The sequence below is a fragment of the Hyaena hyaena genome, unplaced genomic scaffold (assembly GCF_003009895.1).
Source record: "Hyaena hyaena isolate Hyena2069 unplaced genomic scaffold, ASM300989v1 scaffold_191, whole genome shotgun sequence".
NCBI lineage: Eukaryota > Metazoa > Chordata > Mammalia > Carnivora > Hyaenidae > Hyaena > Hyaena hyaena.
Genome location: NW_024080824.1, coordinates 1,053,682 through 1,077,461, shown reverse-complemented (window position 1 = coordinate 1,077,461; position 23,780 = coordinate 1,053,682). Strand labels below are relative to the sequence as shown.

Here is a 23,780-nt window from a genome sequence, read left to right as displayed (position 1 = left end):
ATGTGGATGGGATGGATTTAAAGATTATTTGCTAAATAAATTAATGCAGAGCAGGAAAAAGGAAAATCAATGACAATATATTAGTTGTCTTTGCACAAACTCTCCATGTTTCTTGAACCCCAAACCCTGTATTTTATAGACTTTTTGCTCACAAGGATGAGTCTAGGAAGAAAGAGAAACTAAAAGTAAGTAAAATGAAACAAAAGAAAGGAGAATTGAAGAGAGAAATTCAGGATGAGAGCAAGAGGATGGGGAAAGAAGAAAAAGAAAGAAAAATAGAAAATAAAAATGTAGGCGATGAAGGAGTAGGGACAAGGAACAAAAACTTGAGGTGGAGAAAGAAAAAGGTGGAGAATGAACATACAAGTTGAAAAATAAGCTTAAGCATTGCAGCAAATGACAGCGATTTACTATAGTTCGTGCTTTCTACTTGCAAGGAGCTATGGCTGGTCTTTCCTGGGAACATCTCTTCCAGTCTTCGTAGCAAACCAGTGAGGGCCACTGCTCGTGTACGGAAGGCCAAGTGACTCGCAGAGGGCACAGACCCAGGGAGTAATGGGGTTTGTACTGTTTTGACTGTTTTATCCTTTGTCTTGGTCAAGTCTGGGCCCACTGCTTGGTGACCAGACCTGATACTGATTTCTCATCTGACATTTTATCTCCCTCCATAGCATTCTCAGGAACTCACCACAGACTCTTACTCTCTCTCCTCTGACTTCTGAAACTCTTGAAGGAGAAAGATTCATGTGCCAATGACATTACAGCTAACAAGTGAAAGTCTACTCTTCCCTTAAGATACATGATTTTGCTTTGGTGTTTTTGAATCAGAATTGTATTTGTATTTGGGTACTTTTTTAAAATGTTTTATTTATTTCTGAGAGAGAGAGGCAGCAAGAGCAGGGGAGGGTCAGAGAGAGAGGGAGACACAGAATCTGAAACAGGCTCCAGGCTCTGAGCTACCTGTCAGCACAGAGCCCGACGTGGGGCTCTAACCCATAAGATCAAGACCCATAAGATCTTGACCTGAGCCAAAGTCGGACGCTTAACCGACTGAGCCACCCAGGCGCCCCTGTATTTGGTTACTTTTAAGAGTTTAGGCACATATCCCTTGTATTGATGACTGGTTGTTGTTTTGTTCCTATATACTTTTTCTAAGTTTTTATTGCAGACAACATGGGAAGGTTATTTGAAAATGCCTTCATACAATAATAGAGGTTTGACAATGAAAATTGAAGTTGGGCCTTTTGAACTGAATAAACTTATTAGATAGTAAATTAAATCACTGAACTGAGTTAAAGGATTCAGGTTTAAATGAAGACACTAAAAATTAGTTATCTATTTAAACTCATTATTTGCTATCACTAGAGCTATTTTAAAGATTAGTATTATTTATAAGCTCTGACTCAAATTTTATCCCTGTGTATCATAAACTTTTGTTTGTAACCAGTGTATTTTTGTTTGAGAAAGGGAATGGACATTGATTCACATTATTTATTATAATAACAACATGAATAAGAGTAGAATAGAGCATTTCCAAAACATTGCTGAGCAGTTCAGTACTTTCAAATGTTTCTTCACTAATCTTTTCACCCAGGGTACTTGAGATACAAACGTGTGTGATAGGAATTTCAGTTTCTCTTCTTGCTCCTGCCTGCCCTCTGGTGAAGATGGGGTAGAATAGTGAAGACACTTAAAATTTTGTTAAGTTTTGAGATATGCAGAGAGCTAAAAAAAAAAAAAAAAAAAAAAAGGAAAGAAGAATAAATTACTAGTAGATTCTGTGACACAAAATAATCATATGTCATCTGTCAGTGAATTTTGACGAGTCTAATCCAATTCTCATTGCAATTCTCATTGCATTTGTATTGCAACTTGTTTCCTTAATTATCTTTGTTGTTCATAAAGATTGTTCTGTGGCTTAATGTGACACTGGATTCTGATATTCTCCTCCCTATGACATATGAAGCAGTCTTTTATATCACAAACTCAAAATGGTTTTATTGTAATTTTGAAGTGATAAGAATGTTACTAAGAAAAAAAATAAATATAGTAAAATATACTTCAAGATATAATGGATGAATAATAAACTATATTTTAAAAAGGTATAATGGATTAATATGAAAGTTAAAATTTATCTGCTGGAAAGTTTTACTATTGTACATTCTTTTTTTACTTGTACTTTTATTTTTCGGTGTTTTCTGAGTTTTTGTGAAAATCTTGTTTCCTTTTTCTATAAAACTCATGTGGAAGAGTACACAATACTATAAAATAATACAGAAATGTTCTTTTAAAAATCGACTTATTAAGCATATACATCAAAAATGAGTTGTTTTATAACGTTTATACCAAGCTACCAGCTAATTGTCCACTGATTCCAAATAAGTACCTTAAAGAAACTCTTTATAACAGTGCCTTATTTCCTAACTTATACAAGATGAGATACCACAGAAGACTTGTATATAGCTTTATATAAATATACAAGATAGCTGGAAACATGTGTATAATTATAACATATATCCGAGTAAAGATGAATTCAAGATACTCAAGAAAAATAACTTTCTATTTAAACTTTGTACTTGAATGGAATTCACATTATTACCTGATGATCCTTAGGTCACTTCATGATGTTTGATTGATTTGCCTGAAAATCTATAAATCTATAAATCTGTCTCTTAGGTATGAAATTCATAAAGATTATAAATATAATTTAGTCATGATTCATTAATAATACACACACCAACATATGTCTTGAACTGATCTTGTGGTTCATTTGCTCTCTAAAAATCTCACGGTCCTCTGAAACAATGAGAACTAATTTTAGATTGCCTTCCACAGCCCTACTTTTTATTACCATCATAATTTGAATAGTTAAATACCTTATTAGCTGTAATGTAACCAGCTATGTCAAACAGACAGCGTCTGAACTGTCTGGATTCATACTGTTAATCTAGAGGGTAGGAGGGAGGAAGGAAAGTGAAAAATGGAATGAGCTTCTAAAGAGTAATTTATTTAGTGAGGCATTTATTTCTAAGAAATTTCTAGAAGTCAGGCTTTTCCATTTGCCCCCCCACACGTTTTTCTGTCAAGTTTATTTATAATTCTATTACTAAATATGAAAAGCATAATTGGAAAGCTATTGGGAAGAAATAATCACGTTTGTTGAAATTTTATTCAACTTAAATAGAAGTCATTTACTATTTAGTTTTCTTTAGTAAAAAAATTTTTAATGGTTTAACCTGTTACTTTAGAAAATATGATATACTAAATTGTACTTAATGTTTCTTTAATGGTAATCTTTCAGTTGTTTTCATTGATTATCTTTTATATAAACTTTAACACAAAGTCAAGTGAAATGACGATCTAATTAATAGAGATCTTACATTATTTGAATGAGCTTTGACTAAATCAAATGTTATTGTCTATTTAAGTCTGCCTTTCTCCTATAGCAAATGGAGAGATACCAAAAATGTAATAAATATAATAAAGTGTGTAAAATACAATTTGATAACTGTCTTAATCAGACGTCTAATATTTGATCTAATATTTGAGATAAATCTCCATTATTGCTATTCCTTTGTTCAACTGGATGTTCACATTTAGCGTATGTGTGTGTGTGTGTGTGTGTGTGTGTGTGTGTGTGTTCTGATTCTTATTTTAGCATCATTATTATCTGGCTAAGTTCATGTTTTTATAAAATAATTATTCTTTGTATGCATGTAATTGTGTTTTTTATGCCTTAGTTGCTGTTTCAAATGTTCCAAAATGTCTGGCTTGTGTTTGTGAGGGCTGGCTTAATTTTGAGCAAATTTAGTATGGCTTCATATGAAAGTGATTTTTTTTAAATAAATCCCTTTTCGTAACTATAACAGTAGATAAAACAGTCTAGTTTCTTATTGTCCCATTTTCTCACATGGGAACTAGCTATTAAGATGATCTTAATCAGTAGGAGAACCTGGGTGGCTCAGTTGGTTAAGCCTCCAACTTCGACTCAGGTCATGATCTCATGGTTCGTGGGTTCGAGCTCCGCGTTGGGCTCTGTGCTGACAGCTAGCTCAGAGCCTGGAGCCCTTTTCAGATTCTGTATATCCCTCTCTCTGACCCTCCCCTGCCCACGCTGCCTCTCTCTCTCTTTCTCAGAAACAAAACATTAAAAAAAGAATATCTTAATAAGTAAATAAAAACTTCCCAACAAAGAAAAGTCCAAGACTAGATGACTTCATTGGTGAATTCTATCAGACAATCAAAGAAGAATTAATATCAGTTCTTCTCACATTCTTCAAAAAAAAAAAAAAAACCCAGAAGAGGAAGGAACACTTTCAAACTAATTTTATGAGGCCAGAGGTACCCTGATACTAAAACCAGACAAGGACACCACAAGAAAAGAGGATTATGAGCCAATATCCGTGCTGAACAGATGCAAGAATCCTCAACAAAATACTCACAAACTGAATACAACAATACGTTAAAAGGATAATTCACCATGATTGAGTAGAAATTATTTCAGGGATACAAAGATGGTTCAGCATCCACAAGTTAATCCATGCGATACAGCACATTAACAAAAGGAGGAATAAAAATTGTATGATCAACTCAATAGATGCAGAAAAAGCACTCGACAGAAAGCAACATCCACTTATGATAAGTGGATTACTTGTTTACTTTTCAGTAAAGAAGGTATAGAGGGAACTTACCTCACATAATAAAGATCTGGGGTCCCTGAGTGGCTCATTTGGTTGGGCGTCAGACTTCAGCTCAGGTCATGATCTCGTGGTTCACGGGTTCAAGCCCCGTGCTGGGCTGTGTGCTGACAGCTCAGAGCCTGGAGCCTGCTTCCTGGATTCTGTCTCCCTCTCTCTCTCTGCCCCTCCTCTCCTCATACTCTGTCTCTTTCTGTCTCAAAACTAAATAAAACATTTAAAAAATCAAATAATAAAGACCATATATAAGAAGCCCATAGCTAACATTATATTTGGTAATTGAAAAGCTGATAGTCTTCTAAGATCAGGAATAAGACAAGGATTCTAACTCTCATGTCTTCTATTCAACATAGTATTGGAACTCCGAGCCAGAGCAGTTAGACAAGAAAAAGAAAGAAACGGCATCCAAATTGGAAAGAAAGAAGCAAAAATGTCACAATTTGCAGATGACATTGTATGTAGAACACTCTAAGAGGTCAGCCAAAAAACATTAGAACTAATAGAATTCCAGTAAAGTTACAGGATGAAAAAAAATCAAAATACAGAAATTCAATATGTATTTCTGTACACTAGTAATGAAATACCAGAAAGAAAATCTCACCAAGAGGAGTAAAATAACTAGGAGTAAATGTAACCAAGGAGGTGAAAGATATATTATACTAAAAACTATAAGATATTGATGAAAAAATTGAAAACAATAATAAATGGAAAGATATTTCATGCTCATGGATTGGAAGAATTAATATTGTTAAAATGTTCATGCTACCCAAATCAATTCACAGATTTGTTGCAGTCCTCATCAAAATTCCAATGGCATATTTCATAGAAATAGAACATACAAATCTAAAGTATTTATGGAACCATGAAAGACCCTAAACAGCCAAAGCAGTCTTGAGAAAGAAGAACAAAGTTAGAGGTATTGTGCTCCCTGATTTCAAACTACAGTTTGTCCTTGAACAGTGTGGGGTTTAGGGGTGCTGACCCTCTCCCACAGTGCAGCAAAAAATTCACATATAACTTTTTACTCCACCCAAACCAAAAGCTTATTGTTGACTAGAAGCCTTAGTGATAACAGTTGATTAACACATATCTGTATTTTACATGTATTGTATACTATATTCTTGTAATAAAGTTAGCTAGAGAAAAGAAAATGTTATTGAAAATCATAAATAAGAGAAAATACACTTACAATACTGTACTGTATTTATTTAAAAATTCTACATGTAAAATCTGTACAATTCATATCAATGTTGTTCAAGGGCCAGCCGTATATCACAGAACTATAGTAATCAAAACAGTATGGTACTGGCATAAAAACAGACACATAGATCATTAGAACAGAATAGAGAGCCTAGAAATAAACCCATGCATACGTGGTCAATGAACTTATGACAAAAGAACCAAGAGTATACAACTGGGAAAGGATAGTTTCTTCAGTTAATGCTGTTGGAGAAACTGGACAGCTACATGCAAAAGAGTGAAAATGGACCATTGTCATTCACAAAATTTAACTCACAATACACAAAAATTAACTCAAAATGGATTAAAATCTTTAGCTAAAGACCGATAATCATAAAACTCCAAGAAGAAAAGCTAGGCATAAGCTCCTTACTTATTGTCTCAGCAACAATTTTTTTGTATCTGACCCCAAAGGCAAAGGCGACTAAAGCCAAAAATGACTATATCAAACTGAAAAGCTTCTGCACACAAAAGTCATTGACAAAATAAAAAAGGCAACATACTGTAGTGCCTGGTTGGCTCAGTCAGTTAAGGTTCCGACTCTTGATTTTGGCTCAGATCATGATCTCATGGTTTGTGAATTCGAGCCCCACATTGGGCTCTGTGCTGACAGTGCATAGCCTGCTTAGGATTCTCTATCTCTGCGCACTCCCCATCAATAAATAAATAAATATTTAAAAAAATAGCAGCCTGCTCAGAGGGAGAAAATATTTGCAATTCAAAACATATAATGAACTCATACAACTCAATAGTAAAAAACAAAAATCTTTTTTGAAAATGGGCAGAGGATCTGAATAGATACTTTTCCAAGAAGACATACAGATGCCTAACAGGTTCATGAAAAGATACTCAACAATATAATCATTAGGGAAATGCAACTCAAAATGAGATTTAACCTCACATCTGTTAGACTGGTTGTTATCAAACAAAGAAACAGATAAAAGATTTCGAGGATGTGGAGGAAAGGGAACCCTTGTGCCCTGTTGTTAGCAATGTAAATTGTAAATTGGTGCATCCACTGTGGAAAACAGTATGGAGTTTCCTCAAAAAAAAAAAAAAAAAAAAAAAAAAAGTAATAAAGAACTACCATATGATCCCACAATTTCACTTCTGGATATTTACTCAAAGAAAATAAAAATACTTAACTTGAAAGATACTTGCGCCTCCATGTTCATTGCTGCATTATTTATAATAGCCAAGATAAGGAAACAACCTAACTGTCCATCGATAGATGAATGGATAAAGAAAATGTGGTATGTAAATACACACTGGATTATTATTCAGCCATAAAAAGAAGGAAATCTTGCCATTTGTGACAGCGTGGGTGGATTTTTATGGGTCCATTATTGAGTGAGGCCATTATATTGAATCCAATAAGGTAAAGACAAATAACAGATAATCTCACTTCTATGTGAAAGCTTACAAAACAGTACAAAATAGAGCCAAACTCACTGATGTGATGGGTTGGTGGTTGCTAGAGGCAGGAGGTAGAGGTCAGTGAAATGGGTGAAGGGAGTCAAAAGGTACAAACTTCCAGTTATAAAAGAAATAAGTCCTGGGAATTTAATGTGCAGTATGACAACGGTAGTTAATAATATTTGAAAATTGCTAAGAGAGGAGATCCTAAATATTTTCATCTTAAGGAAAAAAAAAACACAACTAACAATGTATGGTGATGGATGTTAATTTGACTTAACTGTGATGATCTTTTTACAGTATATACAAATATTAAATCATTATGTTGTATACCTGGAACTGATATAATGTTGAATGTCAATTTTACCTCAATAAGTAAAAGATCTTATAATTGTTCTTTTTAACAGTGTTCTTAGATTTTTTTTAATGTTTATTTATTTTTTTTTCCAGGTTTTCTTTTTTTTTATTTTTTTAATTATTTTTTTTTTACAAATAGTTTATTGTCAAATTAGTTTCCACATGACACCCAGTGCTCATCCCCACAAGTGTCCTCCTCCATGCCCATCCCTCCTCCCCCCCACATCCATCAGTCCTCAGTTTTTGTCAGCATTATGAATCTAATCAGATTTAATCGTTCTGCTACTGCTTTTTCTCTACCCCCTTGTCTTCTATTAACCTCCAAATTATCACTCAATTATTTTAATTTTATCTCACAATTGGAAATATTGTTAATGGTGCTATAATGAATTTCATTTCACAGGGAGTTAAACACATATAGATTAATTGACTCCTGTGTAACAGTTGAATACTTTTACATAAATTACTCTCTTGATTTGATTATTTTGGCAAAAGCAAGTGAAGAACTCTCCACTTGCCTCATTTGCATTTAACCATTCATTTACTTAATAATGCTAATTAAAAAAGTCATTTTATTGTCTTACCACTTTAACTTGTTCTGGTTACATAATATGAATGCAATCATACATGCTTATTTAGGATCTTCTCTATTAACTTACTTTAAAAAATTATTTCTTTTGAGAAAGAGAGAGATTGCAGGAGGAGCAGAGAGAGAGGGTGAGAGAGAGAATCCTAAGTAGGCTCCACACTCTCAGGGCAGAGCCCAGTGCAGAGCTCAAACTCACCAACCGTGAGATAATGACCTGAGCTGAAATCCAGAGTCTGCTGCTTAACCAACTGAGCCACCCAGGCACCCCATTAGCTCACTTTATAGAAATGGTATCTCTATTATGAACTGACAATACTTTTTTTCTCCTTTTTTTTTGTTCTTGGTGGAATGTGTTTCTGGTAAATTGACATGTGTTTCTGACAGCATGTTTAGTGTTAAATACAGCACTATTTGATCTTCACACTTTTTATGGAAAGTATGTTTCTTAACTGATTTGTCCAGTGTTTGAGAGCCATGATTTGAGAAATGTGGATGAGAGGTGGAAGTTTTGAGACCTTGAAAAATCTTCAGATGCAATTTTTCTTTCCTCGTATTTCATTTTTAATTTTCCCAAGTACTGATTTCTGGATTTAAAACACTTTTCCCTCAGAATTTATAAGACATCACTCTATTTTATCTTAGTTTCCAATTTTGCTGTAGAAAGCTCAATGCCACACTTATTTTTAATCTCTTTTACTTTTATCTTTTGTATGTATACAATATGTGATATATAAACTCTCACTTTGTCTCTAGTGTTATAAAATTTTATGGTAACATACCTTGGTGTAGGTCTATACGTATGCTCTATGGTTCCTTTCAAACTAGAAAATCATGATTTTCAGTTATGGGAATTGTACTTTACTTACTTATTTGGTTATTTCCTCCCCTCTATTTTCTCAGGTCAGTCTTCCTAGAGATATTCAGGTTTTGAATTTCCTGGATTGATGCTTTAATTTAGGGAGCTCTTCCATCTCTGTATTTTGCCCTATATTATGGAGAATTTCCTGATGGTTATCTCAACTCACCTACTGAGATTTTAATTTTGGCAATCATATTCTTAGAGTTCCTTGTTTACTGCTCCCTTTCTGTAGCAACACATTCTTGTTTCACTGATGCCATGTTTTTGTTTTTAGTAGATGACACTATCGATTATAGGTTTTTTTAAGTTTTTTTTTTCCATTTTATGTTTCTTCCAAGTGGCTTTTTTCTGTATGTTTGTTTTGTCCTCGATCTTTGCTGTTTAAGGTTTTCTTTGTAATCTAGTGATCCTGAATTAGTAGCGTGTGCATAAGAGACTGGGTCACTTTAAAGCTGATTACAAGCCCTGTTCATTGGATAGATGTTATCACCAGTGGGCCTCTCCATAAGATAATATTGCAGGGCTGTTTCACTGAGAAACTTCTAATATCCCTATCTTTAGGTTTTGTTTTCTGTGGTTGTTGTTGTTGTTGTTGTTGTTGTTTTGTTTTTGACCAGGTCAGATTCCTGAGTAAAGGAGAGATAAGCCAGGCTCCGTCATGTTCTGGAAGCCATGTAGGGAGAAAGGATGGAGGAGTCCATAGCCAGTGTAAATGCTCACTGAATGTTTGCAGTAAGGTGGCACCCCTGCCCTCCCCTGTGGTTAGTTTTCTACAGTCCATCACCTTTTTAACATTTAAAATTTTTTAAAATTTATTTTTAATTTTTTAAATTTGTATCCAAGTTAGTTAGCATATAGAGCAGTAATGATTTCACCAGTGGAATCCAGTGGTTCATCCCCTAATAGTATAGCACCCAATGCTCTTCCCAACAAGTGTCCTCCTTAAAGCCCCTTGACCATTTAGCCCATCCCCCACCCACAACCCCTCCAGCAGCCCTCAGTTTGTTCTCTATATTTAAAAGTCTCTTATGTTTTGTCCCCCCGCCTCGTTTTTATTTTATTTTTGCTTCCCTTCCATTATGTTCTTCTGTTTCGTATCTTATATTCCTCATGTGAGTGAAGTCATATGATATTGGTCTTTCTCTGACTGATTAATTTCACTTAGCATAATACCCTCTAGTTCTATCCACATTGTTGCAAATGGTTAAGATTTCATTCTTTTTGATTGCCAAGTAATACACCATTGTATATGTGTGTGTGTGTGTATGTGTGTGTGTGTGTGTGTATACACCACATCTTTTTTAATCCATTCATCTATCAGTGGACATATGGGGTCTTTCCATAATTACAGTCCCTCACCTTGATGATAAAACACAAAATAAGGAAGGCAACTCAGTGATATGCATAATAGATTTACTCTTCCAGTCTTCCAGCAGGGATGTGGGGATGGGATAGGTGGAGATGATGTTACCAGCCTTTGGGAAATAGAGAGGAAATAGCTGAACTCTACTTCTTTTTTTTCTTTTTTCTTTTTACTTTTTTAAATGGTTATTTATTTTTGAGAGAGACAGAGTGTGAGTGGGGGAGGGACGGAAAGAGAGGGAGACACAGAATCCGAAGCAGGCTTCAGGCTCGTAGCTGTCAGCACAGAGCCCGATGCAGGGCTTGAACCCACGGACCATGAGATCATGACCTGAGCTGAAACTGGACGCTTAACCACCTGAGCCACCCAGGCACCCCAGCTGAACTCTACTTCTAAAAGCAATTGCTGGTACCAATCTGGGGCCCTTTTGAGCTCAAGTGGTAAAATTGTTTTGCTTCTTGGTTTTCTCCATCTTTGGCTTAGGAATCAGCATTTTTGGCTTTGTCAAATCAGTGACTGCTTTCCTTCTGCTTACCAGATTTTTGCTGGTCTCTTTTATATCATAGGTTCAATTTTTCAGCCTTTTATTCTAGTGGGATCACAATTGAAATACTTGGTGTGATCTACACTTTCCAACAAAAAGTATATTTTAATATTTTTCTTGCCAATAAATCTACTTCTACATCAACATTTAAATGACTCTCTTTTTCGAGATCTAACTTATCCCCTGTTGTAAATATGGGCTGTTATAAGCAATTTTGTAAAGACCCTCCTTCTAGCTAAAATTCATATCAGTCTTTAAATAAATTTAAAATGTGAGAAAATTCTGAATCCTATCTTAAAATGTTTCTTATTAAATGACATCTTACTTCCAGCAGTATGAAGATGTTTCCTTTTCTAATGTAAACCATTAAGTGTAAAGATTCCATTTAGCCACTTTTGCCACCAAATGGGAAATCCTGCCGATGTTTAGTTCACCCTGTATACTCAGGCTGTGCCTGGAACAGGAAAGGCACCTGATACATATTTGCTAACTAGACATACGCATAATGAATTCATTTTAATTATTTTGTTTTACAACTTCAAAGGGAAGAGGTCTGGTATGAAGGCAGCAGGGTGTAATAAGTTTTAAATATCTTATTTTCATCACTTTGAGTTACTTTGAGGTTGCTCAGCTCATAAAGTAGTAAGACTGAGAACCAGGTTTAAAAAGAAACAAGCCAGCATGGCAGGGTGATATATAGACTGACCTACATCCACTTCACCTGGATCGGAAGCAGTGCCAAGGCGTTTATGCAGGTGACCTTGTAACAAAGGGCTTTAAATATAAGATACTAACATTTTAGAATTTAAGGATAAGCCTCCTCCTGTATAGAGATAATATACATCTATTGCGGTAAATTATATGGTTGGATTAAATAAATATGATTTGCTTAATCTAGTCCCGGGTTTCTCAGAGTGGAGTCTGCATGTGGTCTGTGTCAGAATCACATGGGAGCTTGACTATTCACTTCCCGTGGCCCACCTGAGACCTGTGGAATGAGCATCACTGTGAGTGGCCCGGGATTTGGCATATAACAAACTCCGCACGTGCACATGGCCGTCTACAGGTCTTCTCTAGACTAAACTATAAGAAACCATTAGAGAAAGTTAGGTACACATTTTATGCAAATTTGAAAAATCTAATGAATTTAGAATTAATGGTTGGGGGATATTCTGGTAAGCTGACTTAACATATTTTATTGCTTTCCCCTTCAATTATCACTAAGAGTTCAACTAATTAGCTTCGCATATCGAAATGATTCCATCTTTTTTTAAACCTCTCATTCTCTGATGGAACCAGTGGCTAGAGGCATTAGTTTGTGGTTTAAGAAATTAACTCATGCGTATGTATGCACGTGTATTATTGCTATACATAATAGCAATAGTATGCTATTGAGTATATTGCATCTCTGGCCTAGAATTTCAGTGTTTTAACCAGGCGTCTTTAGATAATTTGTTTTAATTTGTTTTCTTTTAACTATAGGCAAGCTCAATTTGTTGTGAGAGAGATTTTAAATCAAACATTGCACAGGTGGACAGTTTATGCAGTGACATGGCACATATGAGAGCTCTTGCCACAACACCTGAAATATAATAGGCATCAGTGAATTCACGTCTCCTTCTGGAGTATCTGTCTATCCCACAGATACTGCATCATTACTTTTTCAAAAGTGGTGGTAAAGAGGGAAAATATGAAAGCCATCTTAGCCATAGGTCACCCTATATTAATGAAACGTCTTACTATTTAAAAAGTAAATAGATCCTTCCAATGATATTAACTAGCATTAATCAAACATTACTATGTAACATATACACCCTAAGCTGTTGACATAAGGTAGGTGCTTGTAATAACCTCCATTTTTATGATAAGTGTAGCACAATGAGAGTATGTATAAAGTTATCCAAGGTCAAGCAACTGGTAAATACTAAAGCCTAATTCTGAACTCAGAAAATCTGTCTGTAGAGATCACATCTACTATTGTGTCTTCCATCAAAGATGTACGACCATTGCTACTATACGTAAAAGTTGACGGGGAAGAGGTATTGTTTGATATATCTTAGAGATAACTAAGTTTTCAATCCTACCCAATTTTGAATATTAAATATCTCTAATAATTTCTTTAAAAAAGACATGATATACCTAAAGTAAAGAGATGGGTTGGAAGGCAGTTTTAGGGCCCAGACATTCTGGGTTTAAATGCTTTCTTCATGATTTATTAGATGTGTGCAGATCACTTAAAGCCTTAAATTTCTCATCTGCAAATGGAAATGATAATATTTTCCCATACCATTAGCATACAGAGAAGAGATAATCTATACCCCTATGTCACTGAGCTCTTTGCACTCAAGTACAACTATTCTAATTTAATGTATAGGATGCTATGTCGAAGGGGTTATGGGAATTTATGTGTTTTATATGAGATATATAATTATAATAATTATATGATTTCTAATGTCAAAATCATTAAAATATCTGTTTAATCTCATTGTTCATTCAATAGCAGACTTTGATTCGTCTGTCCCACAGATACTCAAACTCTTACTCTTTCTTCTTTTCAGCAAATTTACTTGATAACATGCTTTTGCGAAGTTCAGGAAAATTAAATGTGGGCACCAAGAAAGAGGATGGTGAGAGTACAGCCCCCACCCCTCGTCCAAAGATCTTGCGTTGCAAATGCCACCACCATTGTCCAGAAGACTCAGTCAACAATATTTGCAGGTTGGTCATATACATTATTTAAATGTAGTTTTAACAGAGAGTCATACTTTTTAAACTACAGAATTGTAGGCTGATGTTTTCCAAGAACACACGCTGAGGAGTAGTGCCTAACTCCGTTAACTTGCAGAGCAGTATCTGTGTTTAGAAAAAATACCCAATTGCATTTTGCCCAAAATGGTGTTCTGAGATCCTTCTTCCTTTCTGCAAGCATCACATATGCACATAAACATAGAGCATAGATCCCAGGCTTGGGGCAAGTGTCAAGCAGCAAAAACTAGTTGTTGACTTTTGAAAGACCTTGTCCCCCAGATAAATTCAACAGCAGAGGGTGTCAAATGTGTGATAATTTTTCTTTAACCATTCTTCATGTCAGTGGTGGTTCGTCTTATGGAAAGAACACCTGCATCCGTAGGAATATTCACCGACGATGGGTGATAGAGCTTATGTGAGTCCACCAGCTGTTAGGAAAGATGTTGTCTGACTACTAGAGACCTAAACTCCTTAGTGGAGAATCACATTTGTGACAAAACTTTATTTGAAACTGGACTCTTTAACTCTTTCTTTCTTACGCATCCTTATGCAGCCAGGCACCCATTTTGCCAGGCACCATAGCCTGCATTCACACACCCATATGAGGACAACAGTGGGTGGAGAGGCAGAGCCTCATGAGGCCACTGTGCCCAGGGAGATATGGCAGAGTAACCAGACAAGTACCCATCTCAAGAGTTGAAATGTCAGAGAAGCAGAATCTCCCTCGAGAAGGGTAATGGACCAAAGGGGAAATGGGCTGCTAGGTTTGAAGTCCAGGCAGAGTATCTGAATAATCATCTGGGGCCTCATTACCCAGGAAGGAACATTAAGATAAGCTGAATTCTTTTTTGAGTTCCTGAGGAAGAAAGTGTATCCTGAGATATGCAGCTCAAGAAATTTCTATTAACTGAATGACAGAGAGGAAACTTGGGTATGCTCATAAATATGTATCTCCTTTAATCAGCAGAACAACCCAGCATGGTAAGGGATGTTTATTTCTTAGATATATTATCTATATATATCCTTATATCATTAGATATAAGGAATTCAGGACCCAGAGAGGTCTGGTAACTTGGCTCTTATGCAGTAGAACAAACTTGGGATCACTGCATTTTGTGCCATGATAAAATGATTCCTGAGCTCAGACACAGTATTTCCTGGGAAACACTACCTCCTTTGTAGCAAGTGGAAAAATTATCAGGAAAATGCCAGAGTTTTCTGAAAAAAAGAAAATTATTAAGAGAAAACATATTAGAGGGATACTTTACTATTTTGCCTGGATCTGTAATTAAGAGTAAATCTGTGTGTGCCATTTGAGCTATACTTCTGGTGATTATATGGGCAGGCTTTCCACAGCCATCCCAACTTTAAATATTTTGTTCTATTTTCCTTAAAGGCCATTGAAGCATCCTAAATTGATTTGAAAGAAAGTGTTCAGACAGGATTAACAGAAGTAGAGATTTTCTGTTGTGGGAAGGAGAAACTTGGCATGTTCAAAGAAGACTGGTTTCCCTGAAGTGCAGGAGCAGAGGGAGGTGTGGCTGTAGTTGCGTGTGGAAGCAGGAGAGATTACCCACAGCCTGGTCGTCTCTATTAAGGATGTTCATCTTATTCCTAGAAGCATTGGGAAGCCATTGGGAGATTTGTTTAAGCAGTTGTAGCAGTGGGTATTGATGTGGATTTAGGAAGGACAGTTCATGTGAGAGAGAATAATCTTGGATTAGGTTGATGCTGGTGCAAGTATGAAGTAATGTGTTAGGGAAATATTCAGAAGGAAAGTTTTACGTTGGTAAATTGGATATAGGAGGGGTCCCAGAGGGGCTTCACCAGTTTCTGGATGTATATTTAGATGCACAGTGTAGGCTTTTAATGAAAGAGGACAGAGGGAAATCATCCAGTTTCAATCTGGGCATACTGAGTTTAAGGTTTTTGATACCTACAAAATGGAAATATCAAAGAGTAAGCCATGGGATATGGGTTTGGAGCTGAGATAGAGTCTGGGGAGAGAGTCTAGAATGAGTGAGTAGAACATGAGTCAGTTTTTGCTGTGAAACAAGTGAGCTCAGATTCATAGTAACTTACAACTAAAGACATTTATTTTTTCATTCCTGGCTCTACAAATGGGCTGCCACTGTGCTGGGTCCTGCTGGGTTAGGCGGACTCGGCATTGGGCCGCTGCTTCAGTTCAGGCCTGCTCCACTTGTTTGCTCATCCTTCCCAGACCAGAAGCTAACCAGAGAATATTCTTTCTTACTTGACTGTGAGGGAGTGACCTCTTAAAACTTCTGCTTGTCCTCTAACATTGCATTTACCAAATCAAATGATATAGTCAAGCTCAATGTCAGAGAGAAGTCATGGCTGGGGCAGGGCTTGAAGAATTGAGTACAGTAGTAAAACAATCTAATCGACCAGAGTAGGACTGAGCCTTGAGACATTTAATGGTTGTGTCAGGGAGGCTCTCCCCACAAGATTCAGAATGAACATAAAATAGTGAGTATGGTATCGTTAAAGCCAAGTTTAACGGGAAGTAAGATCAGCTGTGTTAGAAGCTGTTAGGGGTCAAGAGGATAAGAACCAAAACATGGCAGATTTATTGACCTTGATAGCTGCAGTTTAGAAATACTCCTCCCAAAGTGCTGAATCTTGACCAACAGCCAACCCCTGAACTGGATCGCAAAGGAGCGAGTGTTCACTCTTGGGCAAAATGCACATCTTTTTTGCTAACGGGATGTTAACTCCAGTTGAGTCTCCTGTGAACTGAGTTCAATCACGTGAATCACAGGGCCTACTTTTATTCCTGAGCCCTAGGACCTAGAATAAATTTGGGCCTCCTTTCCCATAAGTCCACAATCTATTCTGACTTCCAAATCAGTACTTCTCAAGTAGTCTCTGGTGAACGATGCTCCCCACCAAACCCTGTAAGTTGTACTGATACATTTCTAGAATACAATAAATTGTAATAAATTCATTCTGGTAAATGAATTACTAGAAAAACGAATACAAAAATTATTTGCACATCGCATGCTCAATTTTTTTCCATTTTTCTGTTATTTAGATTCAAGAGAGCTAGATGTATTACTCTGCAAGTTTCTGTTTCCATAATACCCTCCTCACAGACCACTGGCAAGACATTTGCTGACCTGGAAGGGAACATACTTGGGGTAATATTCATTAAATCTTGCACTCCTGGATGAAGGAATTCTAGACCCTAGGGTATGCTTTCTTGAGCTTAGATGAGGGCTTGTCCAAACCCTGTGGCCTGAGGTCTTGTAGGGCGTTCTTAGCCAATTTGGGCATCCTAGGGAGGTCTTCTGCTCATTACCACTCCCATACTCCTGGGCAGAATAATCTAGGAAGTGGCCCGAATCAGGAATGTATCATACTTAAAAGAGATTTTGAAAGCCCACATGATAATTCAGGCTATATGTCTAAAGTTTAGAGGGTTTTTAAACTCTTCATGAGCAGCACCAATCACATCACCAGCCAACACTAAGGCCAGAGTCATTCTTGGCCTTGATTCCCACCATTTGCGGGTGTGTCTGCTTCTAAAATCCATGCCAATTCCATTGCTTCATAGCGTACATGTTAGAAGATGCTGTGCAAATGAGCTGAATAAAGTATTAGAATCTTTCTTTTATATCCATAATTCAGGAGGTGAAGCTGTTATTTTTCTCCCTCAAGATAATACCTAACTTCTAAATATCTTTCCAGCTGTTACTGTACCTTATTAATCCTTCCTGTTCATTTTCCAGATTTATTGTCAGGGTCTTAGACAATCACTGTATGCCTTGAAAGCTTTGAAGTCTCCTGGAATAACTCTTTTTACATGACTTTCACCGTGCAAAGGTTTTGTCTTATTTTCCAGCCTTGTTTGTCTGTTTTTTCTTCTATATAACATTGTCCTGCTTTACGGGTCCTTTCTTGGTTTACTTGTCTTGGCCTCTGATACTCATTTTTGTTACTACTTATCACCTCTCTCCCATTCATCCCGGTGCTCACACAAGTGTATCTGTTTGCAGAAATTATTGTTTTACTCTTTTTCAGAGATGATTTTAAATACTTCACCATATTTTAATACTTACTGGGTTTGACGAAGAATTCTGCCTGGACAGTTTTCAGGGTTTACAGGCGTAGGAAACAATCGGATGTCTGCACAAAAGATATGCAGAGGATACCAGGCTGCCTAAATGAGAAATTAGAGAAGTCCCCCAGCTGTGCCTTGAGGAGTCACAAGGGGAAGAAGGAAGAGCTTAGGGGCTTGTGAGCCTTTTTATAAAGTTTGCATCGACCCAGGAATTTTAAACCTCCTGCTTGAATGTGATGGTGTGAATTTTCTGACAGGGGCTCCTGACCCGAGATCTCAGTATTTAAAGTGCACATTATTCTTATTTGTTTATACATCTTCCATTGCATCGAGTTTATTCCACCATTGCTCAGACCATCTGAATACTGAGTTTTATGATGTTTAGAAATTTTTTCAGTAGAAGATGTGAGTTAAAACCATCGCACTTACAAGAATAAGTTCTTCCTTAGAATTTATAATTTAGTTGGAAGAGGCTGTGATTTCACATTCACTTATCAAGCTTTTTATAAGGAATAAGTCTGCCTTTGTGCCTCCTAGTCATAAAATGAGACTGTTAAATGGGCCCATTTGTTGTTGGAGTTCATGGAAAATGAATAGTGTAGAGCCCTTTAAACTTCTACATAGAACCGTTAATGATTTTTAAGCAGAGAAGGAAAATGTAAGATTTATCAGGACGTGCTGTACAGAATCATTTAGAGTCCAGAGGGAGGAGGCAGGCAGGCCTGCTGGGAGGCTTTCCGAGAAATCTAAGTGAGAGACAAAGAACCTTTGCACAAGGTGAGAATATTTAAATGCTCGATTCATATAAAAATTGAGACAAATTCAAAAGATCATGTACCTCATAGAAGAAAATGAACAAAATGCCAAATCACTTGGTACGGCTGCTAGAGAAGGATGTAAGATAGTTACACATCCTTTTGTTATTAAAATTTTTTTAAGTTTATTTATTTTGAGAGGGAGGGAGACAGAGTGCATGCGGGAGCGAGCAAGGGAGGAGCAGAGACAAGAGGAGAGAGAGAATCCCAAGCAGGCTCTGCACAGTCCGCACAGAGCTCAGTGTGGGGCTTGAACTCAAGAACTGTGAGATCATGACCTGTGCTGAAACTGAATTGGATGCTTAACGGACTGAGCCACCCAGGCACCCCAATGGTTACACATTTGTGAAAATAAAGTAAAGGTCATCTCTCACGTTGGAACTTTATCATTAGTGTAACTTTACCTTCCTCCAGTTCAGTGACATCTCAGAGGAAAAACCATAGCCTGGGACCAGTAGTAGCCATATGTATTTTACCCTCTTTCCCTCACTACTATGGGAATCCATCCATCTGAGGTGATAAGGAAAAAAAACATATAAACTTGAGGATTCTATTACTTTGATAATTACCACTGTTCAACATTCTTCTTTGCTGTTTTCCCAGGTCAGTAGAAAACGCTTGACCAACTTTTATTTCTATCTTTATTGCTAGAATTTGAATGACTTAGTTTCTTCTAGGATTGTGGCATTCATAGACTATAAGCTCTTACAAAGCAAAGGCTTTATCTTCCTCACCCTGTATTCTGGGCAGCTAACTCTGCCTGAATCATTGTATGCTCAATAAATGTTTGTCAAGTGAACTACTGTTAACAAAGCTGTAAGCAGTTTTTAGCTGTTTTAGTTAACCAAATTTACATGACTTAAATAGCCAGTCTAAAATTTGTATATATCTTTGAGTTTATCTGTGACAGAAAACTTTGAAAACTTTTATTCTCCTGAGTGTGAAATAGGTACTTTAAAAAAATTTAATGTTTTTTATTTATTTCTGAGAGAGAGAGACACCAAGTGAGCAGGGGAGGGTCAGAGAGAGAGGGAGATAGAATCTGAAGCAAGCTCCAGGCTCTGAGCTAGCTGTCAGCCCAGAGCCTGATGTGGGGCTTGAACCCACGAACCATGAGATCATGACCTGAGCCAAAGTTGGACGCTTAACTGACTGAGCCACGCAGGTGCCCTGAAATAGGTATTTTAGAAGATAGAATATTCTCAAGGACTGATTTAAAATGGACTTAAAACCAAACAGTCTTTCTAATCAGTTCTGACTGAAACTTAAAAGAACTTTAGGAATTCTAGTATTTCTCCCATACTGAAATAAAATTGGCATAAATATTGGGGCACCTGATGGCTCAGTCAGTTGAGCATTCCAACTCTTGATTTCAGCTCAGGTCATGATCCCAAGGTCATGGAATTGAGTCCCACATTGAGCTCCATGCTGAGTGAGGAACCTGTTTAAGATTCTCTCTCTCTTTCTCTCTCTCTCTCTCTCTCAGACTCTCTCTCTCTCTCTCACTCACTCTCTCACTCTCACTCTCTCTCTCTCTCCCTGCCCTTCTCACCACTCATAATCTATTTCACTCTCCCTCTGCCTCTCTCTCCCACTGGTGCTCTGTCTCCCTCCATTAAATTTATTTATTTTTATATTTTTATAGTTTATTGTCAAGTTGATTTACATATAACACCCAGTGCTCATCCCAACAAATGCCCTCCTCCATGCCCATCACCCCCCCTTCCCCTCTCCCCCACCCCACCCCCAGCCCTCAGTTTGTTTTAAAAAATGGCATAAATATGGAGAAGCAGTCAGTGTTGACAACTGATGTCAACAGTACACAGCTGTTCTATTTTGTTCATTACTTGTCTTTACCTATAACACAGGGGCAGCATTTCTGAAATGTTACATCAGTGGTCTTTTAAAAATTTTTTTTAAATTTTTATTTATTTTTGAGAGAAAGTGCAAGCAAGGGAAGGGGAGAGACAAAGGGAGACACAGAATCTGAAGCAGGCTCCAGGCTCTGAACTGTCAGCACAGAACCTGATGCAGGGCTCAAACCCATGGACCATAAGATCATGACCTTAGCCGAAGTCAGAAGCTCAACTGACTGAGCCACCCAGGCTTTCCCAGTGGTCTTTTTTTTTTTTTTTTTCAATTCTTAGTCATTACTGTAACCAAATGATCCATCTTATATCCCTGTATACATCTCAGTACTTTCAGTTTTGTTTAAAAATATTCCTATTTTGTTTTCTTCATGAGTCTTCATTTCTTCTTCTTATCACTTTAAACACCATGGGAATGATGAGGTAATAATAGTCAATATACAACATTTAAAAACTAAGCCTAAACATGGCAGCCAGTCAGCAAAATATTCAAATAAGCCCGTGGGAGGACTTAATTGCCTTTTGTGACATTCCGCAGCCCTCTCTCAGTGGAGGGAGTTGAACAGCTCTGACTCCGGAGCATAGCTTTGTTTACGTTTGTGTTTGCTTGAGAATTGTAAAGCCTCAAGTGATTCTAAAGTTTTTATAGTTGTACATTTCATTTCCAGTTAGTGTTCCTAACTAGCTGGTAATGTCAACGAGAAGCTTATAAATTATTTTTGCTTTGTTGCAGATAATATGCACTTGAAATGGTTCTCTAACCTTTTTGCTTGTCCTCCAACTAAATATTTGATTTCTGTCCAAATTTATGACTTAGGGGACACTGACTTTTCTCCAGGGTTTCTTTCATTCTCCACACCCTCTTTATATTTTTAGTTCCATTCTCTTGCAGACCAGGGAGTGTATTTTTAAAGCTTGAATTTACTCTCCCTGATGTTTCTTTATATTTCCCAGGACATTGTAAGAGTAACTTGCCAACAGCTTAACTAGCATTTTTTTTTTCTCTTTTTTGATCCTGATGAGTGCCTTTCCATATATTCAGATTTCGAGTAAGGGGACCTCATAAATAAGGAGAAATTATTTTTTTTTTTTAGATTTAACATACTGTATCACTCTTTTCCAGCCCTGTGAATTCCTAATGTCAGAAAATTAAAATGACTTTATTTCTGATAATTCCCGAATCTTACTTATGATGAGAAAACTAAGTCACACATATGGTCTAAATGGGAAGGAAAGGAATAAAACAATCATATATTGTCTGCTCATATTGTTTAAATTTCTAAGGGGCAACTCTTTTATTTATTGCCTTCAGTGATTACATGCTTTAGATTTTCATAGCAATTTCAGTAAATTGGCTAAAAGCCCCAAAGAATTCAGAGCAAGGTCTGTTCAGAGGCAGCCTATATTCCACAGCAGTATTCATGCATTTGACCTTAGTCTAACAGAGATTTACCATTGGCCCCTCCTAGTCATTCAATTAGTATATTTGAGCTTCGCTGTTCTAGTTCTTATGAACTGACATATTTTGGATCACTTGAGGGTTATAAACCAAGTAAACAATTCTAAGGGTGTTGATGATTACTGACGGGCTAATAGATGGCAGAATGCTGCTACCACTAATATAGAATAGACAAATCCACAAATCATGGCTAATGCCATTCTCAGAGCGTTCTTCCCTTGACCTTCTGGGACTACATCTCTGTATCTGTCTTGGGTGCTGAGCAAGCATAAGTATGAGAAAAAGATGGAGATACAGTTTAATGCTTCATTTCTCAGCACACGCAGTAGTGGTAGTTGACATATATTAGGACTCACCCTAACTTGTGAAGACAGTAAAGTCTGTTTGTAAATAGTTCTGTATATGACAGTTCTTGTTTTCTAGACTTGGTCCCAGGACAGGATAGTGGAAAATGTGTGGGTATGAAGAGCCAGAGGTCCTTGATGAAAGGCCTGATTCTGTTCCTGTTCATTCTGCAACCCTGTACAAGTTTATTAGACTTTCAACCTTTAATTTCCTCATCCGTAAAATAGAAATAGTATTACTTTGCATTGTTGTTGAGAGGATTACATGAGATAGAATAAGTGAATATTCTCTTTAATCTAGAAAACCATGCAGGATTGTAAAATTTTGTTTCCTTTGCTTTCCGTGGTCTTGTTAACACCCCTTCTTTCTGGTGTCCATCCTCACCTACCCCCGGTGTAAGTCCCACCTGCTTACAACAAAGCCTGATGTTCCATATGACAGATCAGCTCCAATGCAGAGGGACCAAGTGGCAGGATCTTAAGCACCTTGGTTATGTTGTGCTGATCCCAGCTTCTACCTGTCTTTCTCTTGGTGCCTTAATAAGGGATGAGTTTGTTTCATTTGGAGCAAATAGAAGCAACATAAATGTTCACCTGCATGGGGTCAAACCACTGCTATGTCTCTCACTGTCTGTAAGGCCTTTGAGAAATTTCTCAAGCTCTCTGAGCCTTAGTTTCCTCATATAGACGGTGAAATAAATAGTACCTTCCTCACAGAGTTGTTTTTCTGGATCGGTGGAGGTGATGCGGTCTGAGGACGAAAATGAGTGTTTAGTAATCGGTATATATAGTTATTAATGGTGTAAGTTATACGGAAAGGTTATTTCCTTCTTTCTCACAAGTTTCTAGACAGAAGATATTCCCAGATGTTTTATGATTATTAAATCCAGTTTCATAAAAGGAAGTTTTGGAACTCTCTTAACAGGCTGTAACTTGAAATGATGATCGACTTTATCCTTGTGTGTAGTAAAACAAATGATTAACATGTCCCTTTCTTTTCCCCTAGACACATACACACACACATGCACACGCACACTCTTACTTTGCCCGTTTGGTCTTTAGCACAGATGGATATTGCTTCACAATGATAGAAGAAGATGACTCTGGGATGCCTGTGGTCACTTCCGGATGCCTAGGACTAGAAGGCTCAGATTTTCAGTGCCGGGTAAGAAAGATCACGTGCTTCCACCTTGCAACTTTCACCGCTGGCTTTCAACAGTCAGGTTTCAAGCTATATAAAAGAATTGGTTTTCTTGACCAACCTTGTTTTAGTAAGGTGGAAAATAATCTGAAAATTGTCTCCTTGGGCCAATTCTCCATCCATTTCAGAAGCATTATTTTTATTTTTGCTGTTAACTTTTTGCTTGTTGACTCTTCAGATCATCTTGCACAGATTCT

General features: G+C 37.0%; 1 protein-coding gene across 7 annotated transcripts in view; it reads left to right on the top strand.

Annotated features, from left to right (window-relative positions):
* BMPR1B (bone morphogenetic protein receptor type 1B) overlaps positions 1–23,780 on the top strand; it is a 394,444-nt gene that overhangs the window by 333,295 nt on the left and 37,369 nt on the right. For all 7 annotated transcript variants that reach the window (XM_039241281.1, XM_039241288.1, XM_039241282.1 and 4 more), the window contains 2 exons: positions 13,623–13,782; positions 23,445–23,547. In XM_039241281.1, the coding sequence (XP_039097212.1) occupies positions 13,640–13,782; positions 23,445–23,547 (246 nt within the window). In that variant the 5' untranslated portion in view covers positions 13,623–13,639. The remainder of the gene's footprint in view (positions 1–13,622; positions 13,783–23,444; positions 23,548–23,780) is intronic.